The 27,434-nt window shown below is 41.0% G+C and overlaps 1 protein-coding gene across 7 annotated transcripts in view; it reads left to right on the top strand.

Moving 5' to 3' along the window:
• The window catches only part of LOC143275326 (filamin-A-like), a 218,166-nt gene that overhangs the window by 129,301 nt on the left and 61,431 nt on the right, over positions 1–27,434 (top strand). For 5 of the 7 annotated variants that reach the window (XM_076579343.1, XM_076579345.1, XM_076579346.1 and 2 more), the window contains 13 exons: positions 2,911–3,048; positions 4,382–4,521; positions 6,818–6,998; positions 8,081–8,164; positions 8,494–8,631; positions 8,916–9,089; positions 9,534–9,680; positions 11,334–11,555; positions 12,612–12,785; positions 14,372–14,536; positions 23,907–23,990; positions 24,793–24,930; positions 26,385–26,561. In XM_076579343.1, coding sequence (XP_076435458.1) covers positions 2,911–3,048; positions 4,382–4,521; positions 6,818–6,998; positions 8,081–8,164; positions 8,494–8,631; positions 8,916–9,089; positions 9,534–9,680; positions 11,334–11,555; positions 12,612–12,785; positions 14,372–14,536; positions 23,907–23,990; positions 24,793–24,930; positions 26,385–26,561 — 1,962 coding nt within the window. The remainder of the gene's footprint in view (positions 1–2,910; positions 3,049–4,381; positions 4,522–6,817; positions 6,999–8,080; positions 8,165–8,493; positions 8,632–8,915; positions 9,090–9,533; positions 9,681–11,333; positions 11,556–12,611; positions 12,786–14,371; positions 14,537–23,906; positions 23,991–24,792; positions 24,931–26,384; positions 26,562–27,434) is intronic. The other 2 variants (XM_076579350.1, XM_076579349.1) reach the window with 1 other exon arrangement.

Genomic DNA, 27,434 nt, shown 5'->3' with positions numbered 1-27,434 from the left:
GTTATCGGTTTGGTAGTTACTATGGTATTGCATCATATAACGTTATTTTAATCATGTAATACAAGAGTTACCGGCCTGGTAGTTAACTATGGTATTGCATCATATAACGTTATTTTAATCATGTAATACAAGAGTTATCAGGCTGGTAGTTACTATGGTATTGCATCATATAACGTTATTTTAATCATGTAATACAAGAGTTATCGGCCTGGTAGTTACTATGGTATTGCATCATATAACGTTATTTTAATCATGTAATACAAGAGTTATTTTAATCATGTAATACAAGAGTTATCGGCCTGGTAGTTAACTATGGTATTGCATCATATAACGTTATTTTAATCATGTAATACAAGAGTTATCGGCCTGGTAGTTAACTATGGTATTGCATCATATAACGTTATTTTAATCTTGTAATACAGGAGTTATCTGCCTAGTAGTTACTATGGTATTGCATCATATAACGTTATTTTAATCATGTAATACAAGAGTTAGCGGCCTAGTAGTTAACTATGGTATTGCATCATGTAACGTTATTTTAATCATGTAATACAAGAGTTATCGGCCTGGTAGTTAACTATGGTATTGCATCATATAACGTTATTTTAATCATGTAATACAAGAGTTATCGGCCTGGTAGTTAACTATGGTATTGCATCATATAACGTTATTTTAATCATGTAATACAAGAGTTATCGGCCTGGTAGTTACTATGGTATTGCATCATATAAAATTATTTTAATCATGTAATACAAGAGTTATCGGCCTGGTAGTTACTATGGTATTGCATCATATAAAGTTATTTTAATCATGTAATACAAGAGTTATCGGCCTGGTAGTTACTATGGTATTGCATCATATAAAATTATTTTAATCATGTTATACAAGAGTTATCGGCCTGGTAGTTAACTATGGTATTGCATCATATAACGTTATTTTAATCATGTAATACAAGAGTTATCGGCCTGGTAGTTAACTATGGTATTGAGGGGTGTGGGTTCAAATCCAACTCTCGCCCTTTCTCCCAAGTTTGACTGGAAAATCAAACTGAGCGTCCTGTCATTTTGATGAGACAAAAAAAAAAAAAAAAATGAGGTCCTAACATCGATGGTTCCCTGTGGACTGCCGACACTGGAACTGCGACGGACGAACCCGGGTGTGGCCGTGTATGGGGGAATCTAAATGAGCGGCGTGGGAGTAATGCCACTGAAACGGTGCAGATGATGGGGCAGCAAAAAAACAAAAACAAAAAAAACAACAACAAAAAACGAGGTCCCGTGTGCTGCATGCACTTCGCACGCTGAAAAAGAACCCATGGCAACGAGAGTTGCTGTCTTCTGGCAAAAAAATTCTGTCGAAGAAATCCACACTGATTGCTACACAAATTTATATGCATGCACTCAAGACCTGACTAAGCACGTTGGTTTATGCTGCTGTCAGGCATTTTTACCCAGCAGATGTGGTGTAGCGAATATAATAATAATAATAATAATAATAATAATGGTACTTATATAGCGCTGAATCTTGTGCATAGACAAATCTAAGCGCTTTCGCACCAGTCATTCTCACGCATCCATAACTCTAAAACTGGAGAAACTGAAGACAAGGAAGAGGCAGGGAAGGGAGGCTATTTTGGGAAGAGGTGGGTTTTAAGGCCAAACTTGAAAGAGCTGAGTGTGGAGACTTGACGAAGCGAAAGAGGAAGTTCATTCCAATTGCAAGGTCCAGAGACAGAGAAAGAACGGCGGCCAACAGTCGAGAGTTTGAATCTGGGTACGCGTAAGTGGAGTGGATCCGAAGCTGATCGTAGTGAGACAGATTCAACTCACAAAAAAGGCAGAGGCCAACACAGTGCAGCCAGTGGGCGCAAGAGCAGGTTACTGTCTCAATATGGGTTTGTCCGAGCTCTGTGACGCCTCTTTGAGAAACTGACACTGAATCTGATGGGTACATATGAGAATACATCTGTCAGTTTTATGTACGAGGGAGAACAGTTGAACATAAGCGTTGTAGAGTATAGTTAACAACCTGTATAGATTTGACTTCCTTGTGCCCAGGTCTCTCCACGTACAAGAAACATTCAAGCAAAATGTCATGCAATATCTACAATAAAATATGATCCATGACAAGCAGCTTAACCCTTTCACCGCCAAGCTCGCATTTATGCACAGGCGTGCTGGAGGTCCCTTGTCACTGAAAAGTGACCATTCATTGGTCTGTTATCCATGAACCTACTGCTCTTAATGTTCGGTGGTAGGATAGGCCTTAATTTCTATACATCGCAGGGAGAATCCCCAGCTGTTCTTAGCCACTGTCTTTTCCGTGTTTATACCACAAGGGGATTTTGTACTCTGAATTGACTGGCGGTGAAAGGGCTAAAACAATGAAAAGCATTCCATTTGAAAAGAAAGTCCCTTATTTGCAAGGGATAAAAAAAAAAAAAAAAAAAAATTGAAAAAGGAAAGCATGTGACTGATTAGGAAAAAGAGTATTATGAAAAGAAAAGCGACAGGTGCAATAGCTGAGTGGTTAAAGCGTTGGACTGTCAATCTGAGGGTCCTGGGTTCGAATCACGGTGACGGCGCCTGGTGGGTAAAGGGTGGAGATTTTTACGATCTCCCAGGTCATCATATGTGCAGACCTGCTAGTGTCTGAACCCCCTTCGTGTGTATATGCAAGCAGAAGATCAAATACGCACGTTAAAGATCCTGTAATCCATGTCAGCGTTCAGTGGGTTATGGAAACAAGAACATACCCAGCATGCACACCCCTGAAAACGGAGTATGGCTGCCTGCATGGCGGGGTAAAAACAGTCATACACGTAAAAGCCCACTCGTGTGCATACAAGTGAACGCAGAAGAAGAAGAAGAAAAGTAACCAACTTGTCTTTTTGTCCGTCCATCCGTCCAGGTGATCATCGTGTGGTGGTGGCATATGCGGGAGTACCCATAGGTGGCAGTCCTTACACGGTGCAGGTGTATGATGCTTCGCTGGTCACTGTGTCATCCATTGGTCAGGCCTTCATTGGAAAACCACTCACCTTTACCTGTGAGTGTGGAGGAGATTGTGTGTGTGTATGTGTGTTCATGTGTGTGTGTGTGTGTGTGTGTAAAAGAGTGTGTGTGTGTGTGAGTGTGTGTGTGTGTTCGTGTGTTTATGTGTGTGTGTGTGTGTGTGTGTGTGTTAGCATTTCCCAAATGCTGACACACTTCCCAAATGCTCATATATATATATATATATATATATATATATATATATATATATATATATATATTCAAGGTGCTCTCACATTTCCCAAATCCTCACACATATCCCTGTCATACTAATCTAAATGCTCATACATTTCCCAAATGCGCACACGTTTTCCCAAATGCTCTCACATTTCCAAAGTGCTCTCACATTACCCAAATCCTTACACATATTCCTGTCATACTTCATTTAAATGCTCACACATGTCCCAAATGCTCACACATGTCCCAAATGCTTACACATGTCCCAAATGCTTACACATGTCCCAAATGCTCACACATGTCCCAAATGCTGACTCATGTCCCAAATGCTTACACATGTCCCAAATGCCCACACATGTCCCAAATGTCCACAAATGTCCCAAATCCTCACACATGCCCCAAATGCCCATACATGTCCCAAATGCTCACACACGTCCCGAATCTTCACACATGTCCCACATCCTCACACACATGTTCACACAAATGCTCACACATGTCCCAAATGCTCACAGAAAATCTCACACATGTCCCACATGCTCACACAGATGCTCACACATGTCCCGAATCCTCACACAAATGTTCGCACATGTCCCAAACGCCCACACAAATGTCCACACATGACCCAAACACCCACACATGTCCCATGTGCTCCTACAAAGGCTCACACGTCCCAAATGCTCACACAAATGTTCATACATGTCCCAAATACCCACACATGTCCCAAATGCTCATACATGTCCCAAATACCCACACACATCCCAAATGCTCACACAAATGCTCATGCATGTCCCAAACACTCACACACGTCCCAAATGCTCATACATGTCCCAAATACCCAAACATGTCCCAAATGCTCACACAGATGCTCCCAAATACCCACACACGTCCCAAATGCTCACACAAATGCTCACACATGCCCCAAATACCCACACACGTCCCAAATTCTCATACACGTCCCAAATACCCACGCACATCCCAAATGCTCACACAAATGCTCATGCATGTCCCAAATACCCACACACGTCCCAAATGCTCACACAAATGCTCCCAAATACCCACACATGTCCCAAATGCTCACACAAATGCTCATACATGTCCCAAATACCCACACACATCCCAGATCCCCCCACATGTATGTTCATGTCTTCCAGTGGACGCCAGCAAGGCAGGAGATGGGAACCTGGAGATTCGAGTCACGGCGGACGGGGAGAGCGTTCCCAACTATGTCCGTCAGGAGAGGGACGCCGTGTTCAGAGTGACCTTCACCCCACAGCGACCCTCACGCCACAAGGTGAAGGCCGACTGTTGAGTGTGTCATGGCGTTTTTCTCTCTATGTGTGTGTTGCTGTTGGTTTGTCTTTGTGTGCTTTTCAAAGTTATTTTTTGGGTGGTTTTTTTTTGTTTTGTTTTTGTTTTGTTATTGTGTGCTGTCTTTTGTTGGGGAGTTGAAAAAGCTGAAATAAATGGTGTCATGTAAAGGAAAATGTGTTCATATGTATATATATCTGCACACATACGTACATACACACGCACTTAGACAAAGATTTTATACGATAAAACTTTCTTCTTCTTCTTCTTCTACGTTCGTGGGCTGCAACTCCCACGTTCACTCGTATATACGCGAGTGTCTTTTACGTGTATAACCGTTTTAAACCCGCCATGTTGGCAGCCATACTCCGCTTTCGGGGGTGTGCATGCAGGGTATGTTCTTGTTTCCATAACCCACCAAACACTGACATGGATTACAGGATCTTTAACGTGCGTATTTGATCTTCTGCTTGCGTATACACACGAAGGGGGTTCAGGCACTAACAGGTCTGCACATATGTTGACCTGGGAGATTGTAAAAATGTCCACCCTTTACCCACCAGGCGCCGTCACTGTGATTCGAACCCGGGACCCTCAGATTGAAAGCCCAACGCTTTAACCATTCGGCTATTGCGCCCGTCGATAAAACTTCAGTTCTGTTTCTCAGTCTGATAACGTGTTTCTTAGATGTGTGTAATGTTTGAAATTATCTTTCTGTATGATAAATCAGACCACTGTGTTTTATTACTTTCCATTTGTTTGGGTTTTTTTTCAGTTTCATATCTTCAGCGCTTGGCTTAAAAGACAGATTGACATAAGTTTACAGCTGGCCCAACAGCAAAGTGAGAGCTGTATGATCAATGTTTTCTTCATTGCAATGGGAAGTCATTTACAGCTTAGTCTTTTGTGAAGGACTATGACTCTCAAACTAGGAGTCAAGATTGCACTGGCTCTTAGTGCTGCAGCCTTGGGGGCTGGTTGACTTTTGGGAACCGTCCCATCGCCAGCTGTCCCAAAACCCTTTTTGGCTGAGTTTTCAGATTTCAGTTTCAGTAGCTGAAGGAGGCGTCACTGCGTTCGGACAAATCCATATACGCTACACCACGTCTGCCAAGCAGATGCCTGACCAGCAGCGGAACCCAACGCGCTTAGTCAAGCCTTGAGAAAAAAAAGAAAAGAAAAAAGAACTACAACTACTACTAATAATATGTATAATGCCCAAAAACTTGATGAAGTCAACTATAAGTGTACAAAATAAAATAAAGTAAAAAAAAAAATATATATATATATATAAAAATAAATAAATTAGTAAATAAATAATAATAATATAATTAAAGGAAAAATGAATAAATAAATAAATAACTAATAATAATAATAATGATAATAATAATAATGATAATAATAATAAAATAAATAAATAAATTTGCTGAGAGAGCAGGGATGAAACTTGGGCAAGACAAATCAAATTCTGGCCTGGATTGTCAGGACAGCTGCCACCTCCTCTGCTGTGCTGATGGTCATAATTGAACTCGACTGACTGTCATGTTATTAGTTTGTGATGAGATCAGTACATATACATTATCATCATTGTCACATGTATTAACTCACTCCGGACGATGCAACGCTATAGCATTCCTGACGTAAAGTAGCGTTCCAGACAATGGAACGCTATAGCGGTTTCGCCAATTAAAAATTTTTCCACGCTTTCCTCATAGAGTTGCATAACAATCGCAGCTGCTCCGGGCATTGCGAACGTGTCAAGAGTCGAATGGAAAGTTTCTTCATGAGATTTCGTAACAGCACACTCCACAGCGAGCCAGCAAGTTCAGGACCCCACATGACAAGCTAATCTGCATACGTATTGAAAATGGCATCACAGGTGATACAAGTGGAAATTTTTTTAACAAACTAGTTCACAACAGCCGCTTTTACCGCTGCTGAAGTGATTGAAATGGTTCAAACTGAAGGTTTCGACATCAATGAGGATGATGAAGACGTTGCATAAAGTATCTGCAATGAAGAAAGCTACCTGCAAGAATGTACTGATAGTGACTCAGCTTCTGAGAGCAGAGAAGAGGGAGGGGGATGGGTACTCACACGACGTGAGGAGAGGGGTCAGTGGGTCAAGTTCAGTGAGTTTCATTCAGTTACTTTATGTTTTGTGTTTTTTGCGATTTTTTTTTCCTATCCTTAACAAATGGGTCGTCTGTAGGGAAAAGCAAGGGAGAAAACTATTGGTCCGGAGTGAGTTAACGTCATGATGTTATCTTTGTGTGCAGATCAGTGTGACCTTCAACGGAGAGGCAGTCCCAGGCAGTCCATTTACCTGCGTTGTCTTGGATACCGACAGCCTGACGATGAGTGGAGACGGCCTTCACTCAGCTCCCGCCAATGTCACGACCTCTTTCCGCATTGACCCCAAAGGGGCTGGGGACTTTGACCTCCGTGCCTGGGTCGTGTGTAAGTCGAGTGTGATTTAAAAAATTTTTTTATCACTGAATGCCTGTGGTGACAGTATTGGGATTATGTACCTTTGTGTCAATGGCGCTGTTGTAGTTCCTGAGGTCTCCTGTGATCCATGTAATGGAGTGATGGCCTAGAGGTAATGTATCCGCCTAGGAAGCGAGAGAATCTGAGCGCGCTGGTTCGAGTTACGGCTGAGCTGCCGATATTTTCTCCCTCTCCTCTAGACCTTGAGTGGTGGTATGGACGCTAGTCATTCGGATGAGACGATAAACAGAGGTCCTGTGTGCAGCATGCACTTAGCGCACGTAAAAGAACCCATGGCAGCAAAAGGGTTGTTCCTGGCAAAATTCTGTAGAAAAATTCACATAGGTAGGAAAAACAGATAAAACTGTAGGCAGGAAAAAATACAAAAAAAATGGGTGGCGCTGTAGTATAGCGACACGTTCTCTCCCTGGGGAGAGCAGCCCAAATTTCACACAGAGAAATCTGTTGTGATAAAAAGAAATACAAATACAAATAAAAGGTACATTGAATCAAACCCAGACACTTCCTCAAAAAAGGAAGCTCCAGGCTTTAACTGTTAGTCATGTTCAGTTTTTGGGTTGTGGTTAGGGTTAACTCATAATAATAATAATAATAATGGTATTTATATAGCGCTGAATCTTGTGCAGAGACAAATCAAAGCGCTTTTGCACCAGTCATTCACATGCATGCACAACTCTAAAACTGGAGAAACTAAAGACAAGGAAGAGGCAGGCAAGGGAAGAGGTGGGTTTTAAGGCCAGACTTGAAAGAGCTGAGAGTGGAGACTTGACGAAGCGAAAGAGGAAGTTCATTCCAATCGCAAGGTCCAGAGACAGAGAAAGAACAGCGGCCAACAGTCGAGTGTCTGATCTGGGTATGCGTAAACAGAGTGGATCCGAAGCCGATCGTAGTGAGTGAGATGGAGTGTAGAGGTGAAGGCAGCCACAGAGATAGGAAGGGGCAGTTTTGTGAATATTGAAGGTCCAGTGCTTTAACCACTCGGCTTTTAGCGCTTGAGTTGAAAAACTACGGTGATGTTTTATGCTGTGCAGCTCCGTATGGTCATGATGTCCCTGTGAGAATTACTGGGAACGCCCGCTCTGCCTATCGTATCGACTACACACCTGTGGATGTTGGTATGTTTGTGTGTGTGTGTGTGTGTGTGTGTGTGTGCGCATGGCAACCCTTGTGTGTGACTGGGGGAAGGGGGGTGGAGGGGGGCAGGGTTGTGTGTGTGTGTGTGTGTGGTGCTTGTGTTTTTGTTTGTGAGTGTGTGTGTGTGTTGCATTGCTCATTCTGTCTAACGTTTTGATATATATATATATATATATATATATATATGATATTGTGTGTGTGTGTATGTGTGCATAGAAAATTGTCACCCTGCACTCTCAACATGCATTCTGACAGCGTTGATGATGATTGACACGACGTGCATTTCAACAGTGTCATTGATGATTGACAGGTGCCCACAAAGTGTATGTGGAGTACGGAGGGGTGGAGGTTCGCGGCAGTCCCTTTGACGTCGACGTCTTCGACCCCGCCCTGGTCCGCGTCAACAGCAACGGCCGCGCCTACCTCAACAAGCCCTTTACCGTCTATTGTGAGTTCACGCTGTGTTGTGACTCATCTCGCGCAACTCATGATAATGAGGGTATGGATACTTATATATAGCACCTATCCTCGGTTGGAGACCAAGCTCTAAGCACTGTACAAACACAGAGTCATTTGCACAGTTTGACCTGTATCCATGGTGACCAGTGTCTATGATGTAACCTGTATCCCATGGAGACCAATATCCATGGTAACATGTATCCACAGTGACTAGTATCCATAGTGACCTGTATCCATGGTGACGACCTGTATCCATGGTGATGTGTTTTCCAGTGGACACCTTGGCGGCAGGCAAGGGCACCCTGGAGGCAGAGGTCAAGTGCCGCGGGGTCGTGACCCCATGTCAGCTGCGTGAGGTGGGTGGGGGTCGGCACGAGTTGACCTTCACCGCGCGGGACGTCAGCACACATCTGGTGAACGTGACCTTCAACAAGGTGCCGCTACCCGGTAGGTTGGAAGGGTGGTGGAGGGGGGTTAGGGGGTAGAGGTATACAGTACAGTGTGTGGAGGGATATGTGAAATGCACATGTGAAGTTTTGAAGAGGTGTGCGAGTTGGTCTTTGATTTGATGTTGATTCACTGAAACGATTTTATACAAAAGAAAAAGACTGTGTGTGCGGGTGTGTGAGTGTGTGTATATACTTCTACTGAGTATATGAAAGTAGATATCTGCTGTAACCATTGCAAAATCTGAATGTTTGTGAACATCTTTTGTTTATTTGTTTGCTTTGTATCTTATCAGTAAAACATGTACATTGATGATTTAGTATGATCAGTTTTGATGTCAGTATTGATTTAGTATGATCAGTTTTGATGTCAGTATTTTTTCACCATCTTGTTCATCTAGCTCTTCAAACAAACATCTGACGATATGATCTTTTGACCCACCAGAGGTGCCATACCATGTGGATGTGATTGACGGCAGCAGTGTGACAGTGAGTGGGGCGGGGCTTCACACAGCCAAGGTGTACAGAGAGGCCTGGTTCAACCTGGACCTGCACGGAATGGACCCTCAAGACCTTGACATCGCAGTCACTGGTGGGTGTGGTCGGGGGACAGGGGGCGGGGTTTAAGGGGGCTTGAGGGGAGGGGGGCGGGGCTTCACACAGCCAAGGCGTACAGAGAGGCCTGGTTCAACCTGGACCTGCATGGAATGGATCCTCAAGACCTTGACATTGCAGTCACTGGTGGATGTGGTCTGGGGATAGGGGGGTGGGGGAGGGGTTTAGGGGGGGGTGTAAGGGGGGGGCAGGGGTTTAAGGGGGGGGGGGTGTTTAGGGGGGCGGGGTTTAGGGGGCATGAGGGGAGGGAAACTGCAGGGAGGGGAACTGTGGTTGAGCAAGGGTAACTCACTCTGGATGAACAGTTTTCTCCCTTGCTTTCTCCTGCAGACGACCCATTTGTTAGGGTTAGGAAAAAAAAACACAAAATATACAAAACAGAAAGAAACTAAATGAAACTCCCTGTACTTGACCCACTGACCCCTCGTGTGTACACCCACCCCTCTCCCTCTCTTCACAACCCTCAGAAGCTGAATCACTGTCAGTACTTTCTTGCTGGTAGCTTTCTTCACTGCAGATACTTTATTCAACGTCTTCATCATCCTCGTCAATGTCGAAACCTTCAGTTTGAACCATTTCAATCACTTCAGCAGCAGTAAAAAGCTGCTGTCGTGATCTAGTTTGCTAAAAAAAAATTTCCACTTGTTTGTATGCGACACCATTTTCAATACATTTGCAGATTAGCTTGCCATGTGGGGTACCAAGGTCAACGGCTGGCCAGCGAGTGTATAGTTACGGAACCTCACGAAGAAACTTTCCATTCGACCCTTAACATATTGACAATGCCCGGTGTAGCTGCGATTTTTATGCTACCCCATGAGGAAAAAATTTTAATTGTCTAAATCGCTATTGTATTCCGTCGTCTGGAGTGAGTTAAAAAAATATTAAAAAATCCCAGATGAACGGAAATTAACCACCCATAATTATGTTTGATATTCATAAGTGTGATGTTCACGTACTGGGGGTATGTGGGTAGGGGACTGCAGACTGGGATTCAGTTGTCATGTCTTTTTTTGTCTTTTTTTTTTTAAGGAGAAATCAGAGGATGCGTTCAAGTTCTGCAAATATGCAGGGCAGCTGTTGTGTCTTTTGTGTGTGTGTGTGTGGGTGGGCATGGTTAAAAAAAAAAATTCCCTCATACTGTTCATGATCAATGAAAATTAACTGTTCAACACCGTTGCTTGCTCTCCAGAACACAACATTTACCTGTTTTAATTCTCCCCCGCCCCCCCACCCCCCACCAGCACCGCACCTCAAGATCTGATCAAAATGCTGAGCTTTCTGATGAATGTATGAAAACTGTACAAAATCCAAACTGACTCGATTTTCTGCTGTCTCACATCACAGCCTTTACATATATATCTGTCTGTATATATATATATATATCTTTATATAAATCTCTCTCCTTTACATATATATCTGTCTGTATATATATATATATCTTTATATAAATCTCTCTCTCTCTTTCTCTCTCTCTCTCTCTCTCTCAGAGATATATATATATATATATATGACACAGTCTTTCATAAGATATCATTCCTAACACCACATTCACCTGTTTAAAAAAAAAAAATCACCTGTTTTAACTCTCTTCCCCCCCACACTCCCTGCACCCCCATTTTGTGTTCAGGTCCATCGGGATCCCATATCCCGTGCAGGATCAACCCCAAAGGTCACATCTGTCGCGTGGAGTTCACGCCCATGGAGGCGGGGCCTCACAGCATCGAGGTTCTGTTTGCCGGGTCACGCGTCCCCGGCAGTCCCTTCATCTGCCAAGCCTACGACCCCAGTCGGGTCAGAATCACCGACGTCGACCGCACTGCCAAGAAGGAGAGGGAGATTGGGTTTATCAGTGAGTTACGGTTGTTGTTTGTTTGTGTGATCAGATTGGTGTTATCAGTGAGTTATTGTTGTTGTTGTTTGTGTGATCAGATTGGCTTTATCAGTGAGTTGTTGTTTGTGTGATCAGATTGGCTTTATCAGTGAGTTACTGTTGTTGTTATTTGTGGTGATCAGATTGGCTTTATCAGTGAGTTGTTGTTATTTGTGTAATCAGATTGGGTTTATCAGTGAGTTGTTGTTTGTGTGATTAGATTGAGTTTATCAGTGAGTTATTGTTGTTGTTTGTGTGATCAGATTGGGTTTACCAATGAGTTGTTGTTATTGTTATTTGTGTCATCAGATTGTGTTTATCAGTGAGTTACTGTTGTTGTTATTGTTATTACTTGTGATGATCTGGTTTTTGTTGTCTTATAGTTCAGTGTGAATTTCTGGCCAGCTCAAAGATTACCCGAACTCCCTTTTGTGTGTATATATATACATGCAGAAGATCAAATACACATGAAAGAAATTCTGTAATCCATATCCACATTCTTTGAGACAAGAACATACTTAGCATGCACACCCTCAGGAATGGAGTATGGCTGTCTACTTGGCATGGTAAATAAACAAAACAGTCACACATGTAAAATGTTACATGTCTGTGTCCCACACACACACACACACCCCACACATAATCGCTCACTCACACACACATAAACTCACTGACTCACAGACACACTGACACACAAATAAATGCACACATGCACATATATACATATATAGATGTGCAAATACACATGCGCACACGCACATGTACACGTGCGCGCGCCTACACACACACACACACACACACACACACACACCTTCACTTCTTCTTCTTCGTGGGCTGCAACTCCCACATTCACTCATATGTACACGAACGGGCTTTTACTTGTATGACCGTGTGTTTTTTTTTACCCCTCCATTTAGGCAGACATTATCCATTTTCAGGCGTACGTCCTCACAAAATGTTTGTAAAAGAAACCTGCATGTCTTCAAAAAATCTTCGAAAAAAAAAAAAAACCTTTATTTTCCATCCTCTGCACAGTCGACACGTCAGCTGCGGGGATGGGGGAGCTGGAGGTGGTGATCAGTCACCATGGAAACCGGGTGCACACCCAGCGACAGTTGCTAGGCGACGGGAGGTACCGCTACACCTTCTTCCCCGGGGAGACGGGTCACTACGAGGTCAAGGCCACCTTCAACGAGGACAACATCCCAGGTGAGACAGCGATGTTTAACCCCTTGAGGGCCATAGAACTCATCATGTACGTGCATAGTACAAAACGGTCATACACGTATAATGTTACATGTCTGTCTGAGTGTGTATTTGTGCGTGCCTGAAATCTGATTGAATGACACAGGAAACGAATGATGAGCGCCCAGTGGCAGCTGTCAGTCGGCTCTACCCAGGTAGGCAGCCTGTTGTGCAAATGTTTGTAAAGCGCTTAGAGCTTGGTCTCTGACCGAGGATAGGCGCTATATAAGTATCCCTATCAATCAGTCATAGTGACGTCATCAGAAGAAGGGAAATAACTCTGGAAGGCTGAAAACTTGTGCAGTTTATCTAGAGAGGTACATCTCCAGACCCCATTTTCTCAGTTTTAGGCTTATTGTTAAGGAAATTATTTTTTTGACTTGAAACACCACTTTGTTCTGATTCTCCTTTGGCACTGAAGGGGTTAAAGTTCCCATAATGTGGAGTGTTAGCCTAGTGGTAATGCGTCCGCCTAGAAAGCGAGAGAATCTGAGCGTGCTGTTTCGAATCCCCACAGTCGCCAGTATTTTCTCTCCCTACACATTATAATAGACCTTGAGGGGTGGTTTGGACACTGTTCATTCGGATGAGACGATAAACCGAGGTCCTGTGTGCAGCATGCACTAAGCGCACGTAAAAGAACCCACGGTATTAGATTTAGCTGTCCTGTAGGATATGTGTGTGTGTACATTTGTATTTGTATTTCTTTTTTTTTTTCTTTTTGTGTGTGTGTGTGTGTGTGCGCTTCATCAAGATTTTGCGCCTTATGAATATTATTATTATTAGTAGTAGTATTTTTATGTACGTATCTAATATTTTTTATTTTATTTTATTTATTTATTTATTTGGTTGTTTTATATTATTTTTTTTAATTTTTATTTATTTTTTTCTCAAGGCCTAAGTGCGTTGGGTTACGCTGCTGGTCAGGCATCTGCGTGGCAGATGTGGTGTAGCGTATATGGATTTGACCGAACGCAGTGACGCCTCCTTGAGCTACTGATACTGATACTGATACATGACATGTGTTTTACAGGAATCCCCCTGATCATCATTATTATCGTCATCATCATCATCATCATCGTGACGTGTGTTTTACAGGAATCACCCTATTCATCATCATTATCATCATCATCATCAACATACCATTATCATCACCATCATCATCATTATTGTTATCATCGTTATCATCGGTATAATCATCATCATCATCATTATCATCATCATTATCATCATCATTATCATCATCATCATTATCATCACCATCATCATCATTATTATCATCACCATGACGTGTGTTTCCCAGGAATCCCCCTGATCATCAATGTGGAGGACGAAGTCCCCACCTTCATCACCATCATCACAATCATCATCATCATTATCATCACCATGACGTGTGTTTCCCAGGAATCCCCCTGATCATCAACGTGGAGGACGAAGTCCCCACCTTCATCACCATCATCACCATCACTATCATCACCATCACCATCATCATCATCACCATCATCACAATCATCATCATCATTATCATCACCATGACGTGTGTTTCCCAGGAATCCCCCTGATCATCAACGTGGAGGACGAAGTCCCCACCTTCATCACCATCAGCTTCCGCAGCGTGGAGCCCCTGAACGTGCGGGGCGACCGCAAGAACTACTTCATGCTGCACACCGACGGCAACAAGATAGACTCCGACATGCTCGACGTCAATATCGAAGGTTGCCATGACGACCACCCGCTTGGCTTGGCAGCCAGCCTGTCAGCCACTTGGCGTCTTTGCTTTTTGTCGATGGATCGTGCATGGGGGTGGTGGTTGTATGGGGAGTGGAGGAGGATGTGTTAGGGGGTGTCAGGGGAGGTACCGTGCTTTGATAGACCTGTTTGTAATCCAGATTTGCTGCCGCAGCCTAGAGGTTTTCCATAGCTGCCGACAGATCTGTTTTCTGTTTGTGTCGTTTTGTTTATTGTTGCCGTCCTGTGTTAAAACAGTTTGTCGATCTTTACCATCTTGTATTAACCTATTCTACTCCGGGTATGAGTTAACTCGTACCATGATTACTTCCCCTGTGGACCTGGTATGAGTATTCTTGTTCCAGTGCACTATTCTGATATAGTTTATTCTTTCTTGGTACAGTTGGTGTTCTAAACTGAGCTGTTTACGGATTCTGAAAGCGTGAAAACGAAGCTTTGTTTGACCAGGCAAATCAACAATTCTCCACTGATTTTCTCCGTTTTAGTGAACAACCCAGTTTTTACTGCATGCATTGCTGGTCCAGGGGAGTTGTAGCAGGGATGTAGCTGCGGTGCAGAATGAGTTAACCAACAAGGCTAAAGGTTCCATGTAAAAGAACCCACGGCAACAAAACGGTTGTTCCTGGCAAAATTCTGTAGAAAAATCCACTTTGATAGGAAACAACAAATAAAACTGCATGCAGGAGGGGAAAAAAAAAAAGAAAAAAAAAGGGTGGCGCTGTAGTATAGCAATGCGCTCTCCCTGGGGGAGAGCAGCCCGAATTTCACACAGAGAAATCTGTTGTGATAAAAAGAACTACAAATACAAACACATGGTGGAGTGAGGAAAACTGGAGAACAGTGCCTTCCCCAAGGACTCAACACCTTGCCAGGACTGGAGTGCTGGCCAAGAGATAACGCATCTGCCTAGGAAGCGAGAGAATCTGAGTGCGCTGGTTCGAATCACGGCTCAGCCGCCGATATTTTCTCCCCCCTCCACTAGACCTTGAGTGGTGGTATGGACGCTAGTCATTTGGATGAGACGATAAACCGAGGTCCTGTGTGCAGCATGCACTTAGCGCACGTAAAAGAAACCACGACAACAAAAGGGTTTGTTCCTGGTGAAATTCTGTAGAAAAATCCACTTCGATGGGAAACAACAAATAAAACTGCACGCAGGAAAAAAAAAAAAAAAAAGTGGGTGGCGCTGTAGTATAGCAATGCGCTCTCCCTGGGGAGAGCAGCCCGAATTTCACACAGAGAAATCTGTTTTGACAAAAAAGAAGAATACAATACAAATACAATACAATACAATACAAAATTAGGCCTGAAATCCCTGATCTCTAGATCAGTGAATATCATGATCTACCGTGTTTAGGGCTTTGCATGTGAAGGTGGGGCCCAGTCCTTTCCTTCAGCCATTTTAACCCTTCCCTTACCAGTGTACCCATTCACTCCTGGGCGGAGTGAGGGAAATCGGAGCAAAGTCCCTTTCTCAAGGGACACAACCCCATGCCAAAACAGGGCCTGAAACGCTCATCTCTGGATCAAAAGCCCAGCCCCTGATTAGGCCATGGCATCTGTTATTCTACACAAGGCTGTCACAGTATTAAACAGGTCCTGTGTTGATAGCTAGTATAATGTTATGTTTTATCGACCCCACGATGGTTGTTGTATTGATAGCTGTTGTTTCTGTCTAAAAACATATTTACGTGAAGAGATGTTAAAAGAAAGGAAACGGAAGAATGTTGTCGAATATCATGATCAGGTAGTAAAGTATCAAGCTGGTAATTATATTCAGGTAATAGCAAGTGGAGGGGAAATGGAATTTTAAAAAAATCTGTTGAATTGACAACAATACACACACACACACACACACACACACACCTACTAAAGTGCCACACTCCTTCAGATGATGTAGTGTAGCGTATATGGATCAGCCTGCACACTGTGACGTCGTTCTTTCTCTGTCTCTGGACCTTGCAATTGGAATGAACTTCCTCTTTCACTTCGTCAAGTCTCCGCACTCAGCTCTTTCAAGTCTGGCCTTAAAACCCACCTCTTCCCAAAATAGCCTCCCTTCCCTGCCCTTCCTTGTCTTTAGTTTCTACAGTTTTAGAGTTATGCATGCATGTGAATGACTGGTGCGAAACCGCTTTGATTTGTCTCTGCACAAGATTCAGCGCTATATAAATACCATTATTATTATTATTATTAAACCATCTGTTTTGTATGTAAGCAACCCTGCTTGATGTTCTCTGTGTTTCTGGAATGTTCTGCACCAGACTGTTGGCAGCTATGGAACGCACACCTGTAGGGCATGTGTATTCACCTAGGGAGGATGTTTATGACAAATACGTACCTGTCGGGAGCATGGGTAGGTCTTTTTTTTTTTTATCTCATTCTACTCCAGGTAGGAGTTAACTCATACCATGCTTACTGCCCCTTTGGACCAGGTATCAGTATTCTCCTACCAATACACTCATTTCATTTATTCTTGCTTGGTACGGTTCATGTTCTTCTTCTTCTTCTTCTTCTGCGTTCGTGGGCTGCAACTCCCACGTTCACTCGTATGAACATGAGTGGGCTTTTACGTGTATGACCGTTTTTACCCTGCCATGTAGGCAGCCATACTCCGTTTTCGGGGGTGTGCATGCTGGGTATGTTCTGGTTTCCATAACCCACCGAACGCTGACATGGATTACAGGATCTTTAACGTGCGTATTTGATCTTCTGCTTGCATATACACACGAAGGGGGTTCAGGCACTAACAGGTCTGCACATATGTTGACCTGGGAGATCGTAAAAATCTCACAATTTACCCACCAGGCGCCGTCACCGTGATTCGAACCTGGGACCCTCAGATTGACAGTCCAACGCTTTAACCACTCGGCTATTGCGCCCGTCATGTTCATGTTCAAAAATGAGACATTTACGGATTCTGGAAGCATAAAAACAAAGGTTTGTCGGACAGATTAAATACAAAATTTTCCATTAGTTTTCGCCGTTTTAGTGAACAACCCTACGTTTTTACTGCAGTGGTCTCACGAAGGCCAGTGGTCTCTCTCAAGGCCTGACTAAGCGCGTTGGGTTACGCTGCTGGTCAGGCATCTGCTTTGCAGATGTGGTGTAGCGTATATAGATTTGTCCGAACGCAGTGACGCCTCCTTGAGCTACTGATACTGAAACTGAAACTCACGAAGTACTGGTCCAGGGGAGTGGAAGCAGGCATGTGGCTGTGGGGGTAGAATGAGTTAATACAAGTACGTACCTGCTGGGAGCATGGGTAAGCTGTTTATGACAAGTATGTGCATGTACAGGGTTTCAGGAATGTGATTCTTACGGCAGAAGACTTCAATTTGTGGTCTGCTATGAACAGCAGCTGTTGCTGTCATACAAATATTAAACACACTGATACATATATTACAAATGTTAAAGGTCCGTAAGGCCGCACAGGCAAGGGATTCGTGTCCACTGTGTTCAGAGTTCAGCAATGGGAAGGCAGAGTCCAATCCTTCTCCTTCTGCTGTGTTAACCTTTCCCACACTAAGTCAGGTATCTTTGTTCACACCAGCAAAGAAAACCTGTACTTTTTTATTGTAAAGAATTGGCAGTGGAGTGATGGCCTAGAGGTAACACGTCTGCCTAGGAAGCGAGAGAATCTGAGAGCGTTGGTTCGAATCACGGCTCAGCCGCTGATATTTTCTCCCCCTCACTAGACCTTGAGTGGTGGTCTGGACGCTAGTCATTCGGATGAGACGATAAAGCAAGGTCCTGTTTGCAGCATGCACTTAGGGCACGTAAAAGAACCCAAGGCAACAAAAGGGTTGTTCCTGGCAAAATTTTGTTGAAAAATCCACTTCAGTAGGAAAAACAAATAAAACTGCATGCAGGAAGAAAAAGAAAAAAAAAAGGGTGGCGCTGTAGTGTAGCGACGAGCACTCCCTGGGGAGAGCAGCCTGAACTTCACACAGAGAAATCTGTTGTGATAAACAGAAATGAAAATACAAATACAAATACTGTGCACATGCAAGAGAGCAGAGAGAGGAAAATCTGAGTAAAATGCCTTTCCCACAGACTCAACACCTTGCTGAAACAGGTGGTATGGGGGGGGGGGGGGCTCAAACCCTGATCACTGATGAACACTGGATCAGAAGTCCAACAGCTGACTGACTGTCTCCTACCCAGACCCACGATAGAGGCAGTTGGCAGAGAGAGACAGGATGTACAGAACTTACGTGGAGAGACGGTGGAAGGGGGGAAAACAGACAGGGATTACTGAGAGAGACAGAGAGAGAGAGAGAAGTTCTGTTGTAATGCACACATGTCAAAAGAATTTCCTTAACTATTGTGTGAAGTTGATCTGATGATGCCAATGTTCTCATGGTCGGAATAATGTTATCTGATTCTGATGGTCGGAATAATATTTTCTGATTCTTATGGTCAGAATTAAGTCAGAAAAATGTTTTCTGATTTGAATGGTCAGAATAATGTCAGAATAATGTTTTCTGATTCCGACGGTCAGAATAAGCAGGGTGGTGGCCTCATGGTAGTGTACCTGATCAGGAAGTGAGTGTCCACGGGTTCGAATCCAGCATGGGACCGGCAGACTACAAATGTTGTACCGCTTACCTCTCATTGAACACACACACAGCTGTTTCAGGCATAGCTTCACCAGGAACAGATTGAAAAATATGTTTGAGAAACCAATGTTTCATCCAAAAATTGAAAGTCATTCACTGGTTCATAAAAAATCAATGTTTTATCCAAAAATTGAAAGTCATTCACTGGTTCATAAAAGATCAATGTTTCATCCAAAAATTGAAAGTCATTCACTGGTTCGTAAAAAAAATCAATGTTTCATCCAAAAAATTGAAAATTATTCACTGGTTCGTAAAAAAAATCAATGTTTCATCCAAAAATTGAAAGTCATTCAATGGTTTGTAAAAAATCACAGTTTCATCCAAAAATTGAAAGTTATTCTCTAGTTCGTAAAAAATCAATGTTTCATCAAAAAATTGAAAGTTATTCACTGGTTTGTAAAAAATCAATGTTTCATCCAGAAATTGAAAGTCGTTCTCTGGTTTGTATAAAATCAACGTTTCATCCAAAAATTGAAGGTTATTCCCCGGTTCATAAACAAAAGCTGCTGTTTTTCATCGTAAAGAATGGCAGTGTGTGTGCAAGAAAACACTTTTTTGGGTTGTGAATGGTGCTCAGTACATTGACTGCACACTTTGCTGTTTGCCGAAAATTCAGCGTCTTTTGCCAACGACCCCAAGAAGAAAAAATGTGCCAGTTCTCAAAAGGTCCTTAACGTTTTTTTGAACACTATAGTATAATTACAGTGTGATTTAGGATTTTCTGTTGGTCTGTTCTGTCGTCTGATCTATAGATGTTAAATCACAGTCCATTCCATTTCACGCTGCATGCTATAAATAGTGTCTGCCGCATGTTCTGTATTCGTTCATCACATTTTCATCTTTTATTTTTTGCCTTCAGTTTATTATTCAACATGCTCATGTTTGTCTGTTTGTGTGGAATATTGAGGTCATATATATAGCTTGAACATTGAAAATTAATAATTGTTAATTCTGTAGTATATATTAGAGTTGAAATGTGTTGTTGTTGGTCTTTGACAGAAAACGATCTTTTAGCATCCTTTTAATCAAAAACTAATTTGTGGTATTTTTTTGTTCGTCTGTTTGTTTAGTTTACTTTTTGAAATACAGTTTGTTTTTTTTTTGCATTCAAAATTTTATAAAGGTACCAAAGATTAATTGACACAAGATATCAACATTTTTTTTATGATACATTATTATAATTGTCAACTCAAAATTGTAAGTTGGACCTTTTAATTTTTTTATATTATATATAAATAAAACAAACATATAGAGGATATATAAAATAACAACAAATGCCAATGCTGTATCTTTAATGGTTCTTGAGATAAGATTTCTTGAAATATTTTATTCAGAAAAAGGTGCAGTTTGGAAAAAAATTTCGAGGTCATAATAGAACATGTTTGTGATTTTTTCAAGGTCGCAGTTTAATGAGTTTCTGACTTTGATGTTGATTGAAGGTTGTTAAACACCAGTTTGGTGACCTTGACCCTTTGAAGGTCAAGCGATACCGCTGGATGTTTTTTGGCATCGTAATTGTCAGGGAGCTGCTACATGGGACGTGTTATCTGGTTTGGGGTTCCATTTTATCCTAGGTTTGCTGACTCACTTGTGTAAACAAAGTGAGTCTATGTTTTAACCCGGTGTTCGGTTGTCTGTGTGTGTGTGTGTGTGTCTGTGTGTCCGTGGTAAACTTTAACATTGACATTTTCTCTGCACATACTTTGTCAGTTGACACCAAATTAGGCATAAAAATAGGAAAAATTCAGTTCTTTCCAGTCACCTTGTTTAAAACAATATTGCACCTCTGGGATGGGCACAAAAAAAAAAAGGAAGCCTAATTATATGCAAACTGCATTTACTGTTATATTTTTTCTATTCTCTAAACTTGGCACTTCGATCTGATATTCTGACACAACAACAAGAGCAGTCATTATTATCATTTTTTGTTCAAACAGGAACTTCTTTTGCTAAGCATGGAAGTTTTATTTATTTTGCAAACGTTTTTGGTGCAGATGGTAAAAAAGGGAAATTACTCTGTAATTAATGCTAGGGGACTTAATTTGCTTTAAACTGATCTTTCTCATCTTAAACATTACATTTTGAAATAATACTCAATACATAAAAATCTTGGATTTTTTAAAAAAAGTGTATCACAAGTGAGTCTTGAAGGCCTTGCCTCTCTTGTTGTTTGTCATGTTTTTCGTCTGGTACAATTGAAACTCGTGTCCCTTATCTCCATTTCTCCTGTAAAAAAAACAATAAAAAAAACAGAGAGGCAAGGCCTTCAAGACTCACTTGTGGCAAATTAAGTCCCCTAGCATTAGTTACAGAGTAATTTACCTTTTTTACTATCTGCACCAAAACGTTTGCAAAATAAATAAAACTTCCATGCTTAGCAAAAGAAGTTCCTGTTTGAACAAAAAATGATATTAATGACAGCTCTTGTTGTTGGGTCAGAATATCAGATCAAAGTGCCAAGTTTAGAGAATAGAAAAAATATAGATATAACAGTAAATGCAGTTTGCATATAATTAGGCTTCATTTTTTATGTTTTTTTGTGCCGATCCCAGAGGTGCAATATTGTTTTAAACAAGATGACTGGAAAGAACTGAATTTTTTCTATTTTTATGCCTAATTTGATGTCAACTGACAAAGTATTTGCAGAGAAAATGTCAATGTTAAAGTTTACCACGGACACACACACACACACAGAGACAACCAAACACCGGGTTAAAACATAGACTCACTTTGTTTACACAAGTTTGTCAAAAAAGAAGAAAAGATTGGTAACAACTTCACTTACCTTATTCCATTGTTTTAACTTGGTCAGAACTGTGGAATTATTTTGATGTGACAATGACAGTACCATTAATAACTGGAGGAAAGTTTTGTTTTGTTTAGTGTTGGCGAGGAGTTTGGTTCAGTGTTTGTGTGGTATGTTCAATGTTGGTATGGTAACGGTTGCGGTTGTATTTTAGAATGGTATGCATGCATGCAGATATATGTATATATATGTATGTATTTTTGGTGAAAGAAATGTGTTGCTTTTTTGTATATGCAATATCACATTGCATTACTGTTTTGTAATCCATACTAATTGGTGTTTTACTCTGTTGCAGCCAATGTCGGTGTTGATTTTTTTTTTTTTTTTTTTTTTTTAATCCAAAAGGAATTTGTTGATTCTTTTTGTCTTCATTTTGACTTCTGTGTCATCCTTTGGAAGACATTTTTCCCCATTTAATCAAAATCATATCAACACTTTTTGTTTTATAAGCAGTGGAAAATTACGACGTGTTTTTGAACAAGATTAGATGAGATTTGAAAGGAAAAAGTAAAGGCTTTGAATGTTGTGACTGTGTTGTATAGAAATATAGGTGTGAGTTGTCAAGATTTGTTCATTTCGCATGGTGTGTTGGTGTGTAATGTGTATTCCTAAGGTGTTTTGGTGTATTCGTATCTGTGTGTGTGTGTGTGTGTGTAGTTTGATCAGCATATTTCTGTGTGTGCTTGTGCATGTGAAAAGATGCACATAGTCAGTGTTGTGCACGTGCACGGAAGTTATGTTTGTTGTTAAATCACTTTTTTTTCTTTTTTCTTTTTGGTTAGTTATCACAGTGACCTTTTTTTTATCAACTTGTTTTTTTACTTCATGATTTATACATTTGTTGAGAGAAAAATGGGTGTGGATGTGGAATATGAGAAGCGATGAGAAATGATGGATAATGTGTCTGCATGCATACTTTTTCACCCCACAATATTTAGGAGAAAAAAAATGTTCAAAAGTATGTAGAGTTGATAGAAAAATTATCTCTGAATGCAAGGCTTTAAGAATTTGTGTACAATGTTTTCATGTTTTGTTGGGTTTTTTTTGTGTTTTTTGTCAAGCTGAAGAACACTGATGAAGTTTTGTTTTGTTTTTTTGTCAGTTTGGATATTATGCATTATTTATCATTGTATCATTTCCTTATCATGATGTTTGTGTATGTGTGACTACCGCTTAATCAGAGTGCATTGAACGCTTGATGTGATGAATATTGTATTTTAGAGGTATTTCTTTTTCAAATGAATATATGATAGGACATATTTTACTGTGCACAATCAATAGAATTTATGTGAAACAAAATTCTTTGCTGAAAATCAGTGTAATTGACAGTGTTTTTCTGTTTGAAGAAAAACAACTGATGAGGATCTTACATTAGAATATGAATAACATTTTTTTATGTTTGAAAGATTGAACAGTTGTTTTGAGAATAACTAGTTGGATTAACTGTCATTAAAATGAAAACGAATAATTTTTTCATGTGTAATTAACAGTTCTTAGAATTTTAAAAATGTTTCACCGTTTAAAAATTTGACATAAACAGTTCTTGGGTAGAAAGTTTCTGATTTTTTTTTTTGTGTGTGTATTATTAACTGTATGATCAACTTTTTCAGAATCATAATTGAGTTTGTTATGTGTGCAGAAAAATAACAATTTTGCTGTCTTGAATCTCTTATTTATTCAGTCAGAAACACAAATGTATGTGCGCACAAAAGTATATGCACATATGCATGCACAAACAGACATGAAGCACACAGACACACACACACACACACACACACACACACACACACACCGGTCAACTATGTATTTAACAGAGTGACATAAACAGATATAAGTATTCCTCCAATTTCTTTCCATATCTGCAAAAATCGCTGACTCTTTTTCCATCTTTTCTGTTCACAAACACAGCCCCTACAGGTGACCACCTAGATGCGAACCTTGTGGAGAACATGGATGGCGACTATCGTGTGGAATGGACACCAAAGGAGCCAGGTAACATGGATAATCATGTTGTGTTCACATTGTTATTGTTCTTTGGCCAGGCAACATGGATATGTTGTTCTTTGATCAAGCACGTTGTGGAGAGGTGATGCGGATATGTTATTTTCGCTTCATTATTGTTCTTTGGCCAGGTAAAATGGATATGCTGTGTTCACATTACTATTGTTCTTTGGCCAGGTAACATGGATGTGTTGTGTTCACATTACTATTGTTCTTTGGCCAGGTAACATGGATATGTTGTGTTCAAATTACTGTTGTTCTTTGGCCAGGTAACATGAATATGTTGTGTTCACATTACTGTTGTTCTTTGGCCAGGTAAAATGGATATGTTGTGTTCACGTTTCTGTTGTTCTTTGGTCAGGTAACATGGATATGTTGTGTTCACATTTCTGTTGTTCTTTGGCCAGGTAACATGGATATGTCGTGTTCACATTACTGTTGTTCTTTGGCCAGTTAACATGGATATGTTGTGTTCACATTACTGTTGTTCTTTGGTCAGGTAACATGGATATGTTGTGTTCACATTTCTGTTGTTCTTTGGCCAGGTAACATGGATATGTCGTGTTCACATTACTGTTGTTCTTTGGCCAGTTAACAACACAACACAAGACACACCACACCATTACAACTCCACACCACCACCACACCACACCGCACTACCCAACACAACACACCGTACGCCACAGCAGAAATCAACATAACGCATACTGCACTACAAAACCACACAACACCACACTACACATATACCACAACGCAACTCATTACGACAGTTGGCATTCACAATCTTGTTCAGGTCGACACTCAGTGGATGTGCTGTTTGCGGGTCAAAGGGTAAAGGGCAGCCCTTTCTACATCGAGGTGTTTGACATCACCAAGATCAGGGTCGACAACTTCTTCAACGGCAATGTCGGCGAACAGGCTGGGTTCTCAGGTCTGTGTGATTTGTGTCTGGATGTGTGTGTGTGTGTGTGTGTGTGTGTGTTAAACAGAGAGAGGAGGTGAGGGGGGGTTGCACTAGGCAACGTGTGTGTTAATGTTACGCAACACACACACACACACACACACACACACACACACACACACACACACTTATAAACACACATTCAGTTCTGTGTCAGTAAGGAAATATGGACTCTTGCGTATAGATGGAAAACTGATGCCTTCAAAACAAAATATACCAGGAGTATTGTATGCCTATGTGGACAGGCAATTACAAATTCGCATTTTCTTTCATGTGTTAAAAGAGTTTATTCCTATACTTTCCCAAAACTTGGTTACAAAAATATTTGACTCTTTCATCGTTGACTTACGAATTTTTTGTTAGTCTATCTAAATGTCCAATAGCTTATAACCTGTAAGCATTCTAACATTTGACTCTTGCCTGTTTTTACCAGTTACTTGATTTTATGGTTCTTCTTTTATCGTTGATTAGATGGACAGTTTTGTGGTTAATTAACTGGCTTCCTTGGCTGTGTTTCCATTCCCCAAATTCCTTCTCCATTCCAATTTTGATTTCTTATCACATTTGTAATTGTAAACAGTTTGAACACATTCGCATACACATAAACACAGACGCATACACTACACACACCGTTTTTTGTTTATTTTCCGTCTGAAATCACTTTATTAACGGACGTTAAATTAATGACCAAGCAACCAACCAACACATACACACATGCAAACACGCACGCATGCACAGACACATGTCATGCATGCTTGCATGCACACATACATAGTTACATATATAATAATTCAGTTTTCAAGTTTTCATACATATGAATATATATTTTTAATTCATTCAGCCCTGTGTCTGAACACCACTCCAGTACCATTGCAAGCGTTTTTTCAACCTGTACATGTGATTTTGATCCTGACAGTAACATACGTTGACATGGGAGATCTGATAAAATCTCCACCCTTTACCCACCAGGCGCCGTTACCAAGATTTGAACCCGGCACCATAGCCAAGTGGTTAAACCGTTGGACTGTCAATCTGAGGGTCCTGGGTTCGAATCACGGTGACGGCGCCTGGTGGGTAAAGGGTGGAGATTTTTACGATCTCCCAGGTCAACATATGTGCAGACCTGCTAGTGCCTGAACCCCCTTCGTGTGTATATGCAAGCAGAAGATCAAATACGCACGTTAAAGATCCTGTAATCCATGTCAGCGTTCGGTGGGTTATGGAAACAAGAACATACCCAGCATGCACACCCCCGAAAACGGAGTATGGCTGCCTACATGGCGGGGTAAAAACGGTCATACACGTAAAAGCCCACTCGTGTGCATACGAGTGAACGCAGAAGAAGAAGAAGAACCCGGCACCCCCAGGTTGAAAGTCCAAAGCTTTAACCAAACTCAGGTATTGCGACCTGTGTCTGTTTTCAGTGGACACGTCACGGGCAGGTAAATGCGAACAGACGGTGCATGTGGTCGGTCCAACGGGTCGCGGAATCCCTGTTCACGTCGCCGAGACGTCCACCTACGGCTACAACGTGACCTACGAACCCTCGGAGAGTGGTCAGCACCGCATCTTTCTCACCTACAACAGTCTGGAACTGCCAGGTGAGTTGTTTGTTTGTTTTATTAATGCATTTATTTATTTGTTTTTTTCTTTTTTTTTATTTTTTTCGATTCATTTTTGTTATTTTTTTTATTTCTCTTTTTGTTTATTATTTATTTATTTATTTACTTTCATTATTTATTTGTTTATTGTTTATTATTATTATTATTATTCATTTATTTATTTATCATTATTTATTTTCTTTATTAATGTGTTGATTTGTTTGCTTATTGTTTATTTATTCACTTATTTATCAACTTTATCACATCACCTACAAACAGTCTGGAATGGTCAGGTAAGTTGCTTCTTTAAGAAAAAAAAACAATGATGAATTTTGTCTCTTCGTTAAATTACTTTGAAGGTATGTATTTATTAATTCACGTGTTTGTGTTTTGGGGGTTTTTTTTGTTGGTTTTTTTGGTTTATACGTTTACTTGTTGTTTGTTTCTGTTAATGAATTTTGTATTTTTGTTATTTGATATTTTCATTTATCTGCTGATTGTTCAGTTATTCAGGTATGTAATTTCATTATTTTATTTATTTCTTAATTCATTCATCACTTTATTTGTTTGTCTGTTCCCTTGTTTGTTTCTTCATTTATCTCTTTCTCTGTGTGTGTGTTTGTGTGCACATGCCTGAAGCAGAGAGAAAGAGAAATTTTTGAATGAACGAAACAAAGGATTGATAAATCATGGTTTAATTACACATACTTAACTCACTCAGTACGGCCAGCCCTCTCTTCTCCTCTACACAGACCCCTCGGATGTCCAGTGGGTGTCTGAATGACCCAACCTTTAGCTTCTGTCGTCAGAATTGTGGTATTCTTTGTCAACATTCACCTCTTCAGTATAAGAGCCTTCTGCTTGCAATATTTT

This window comes from Babylonia areolata, chromosome 30 (assembly GCF_041734735.1).
Source record: "Babylonia areolata isolate BAREFJ2019XMU chromosome 30, ASM4173473v1, whole genome shotgun sequence".
Taxonomy (NCBI): Eukaryota; Metazoa; Mollusca; class Gastropoda; order Neogastropoda; family Buccinidae; genus Babylonia; species Babylonia areolata.
This window is presented reverse-complemented; position numbering and strand designations above follow the sequence as displayed.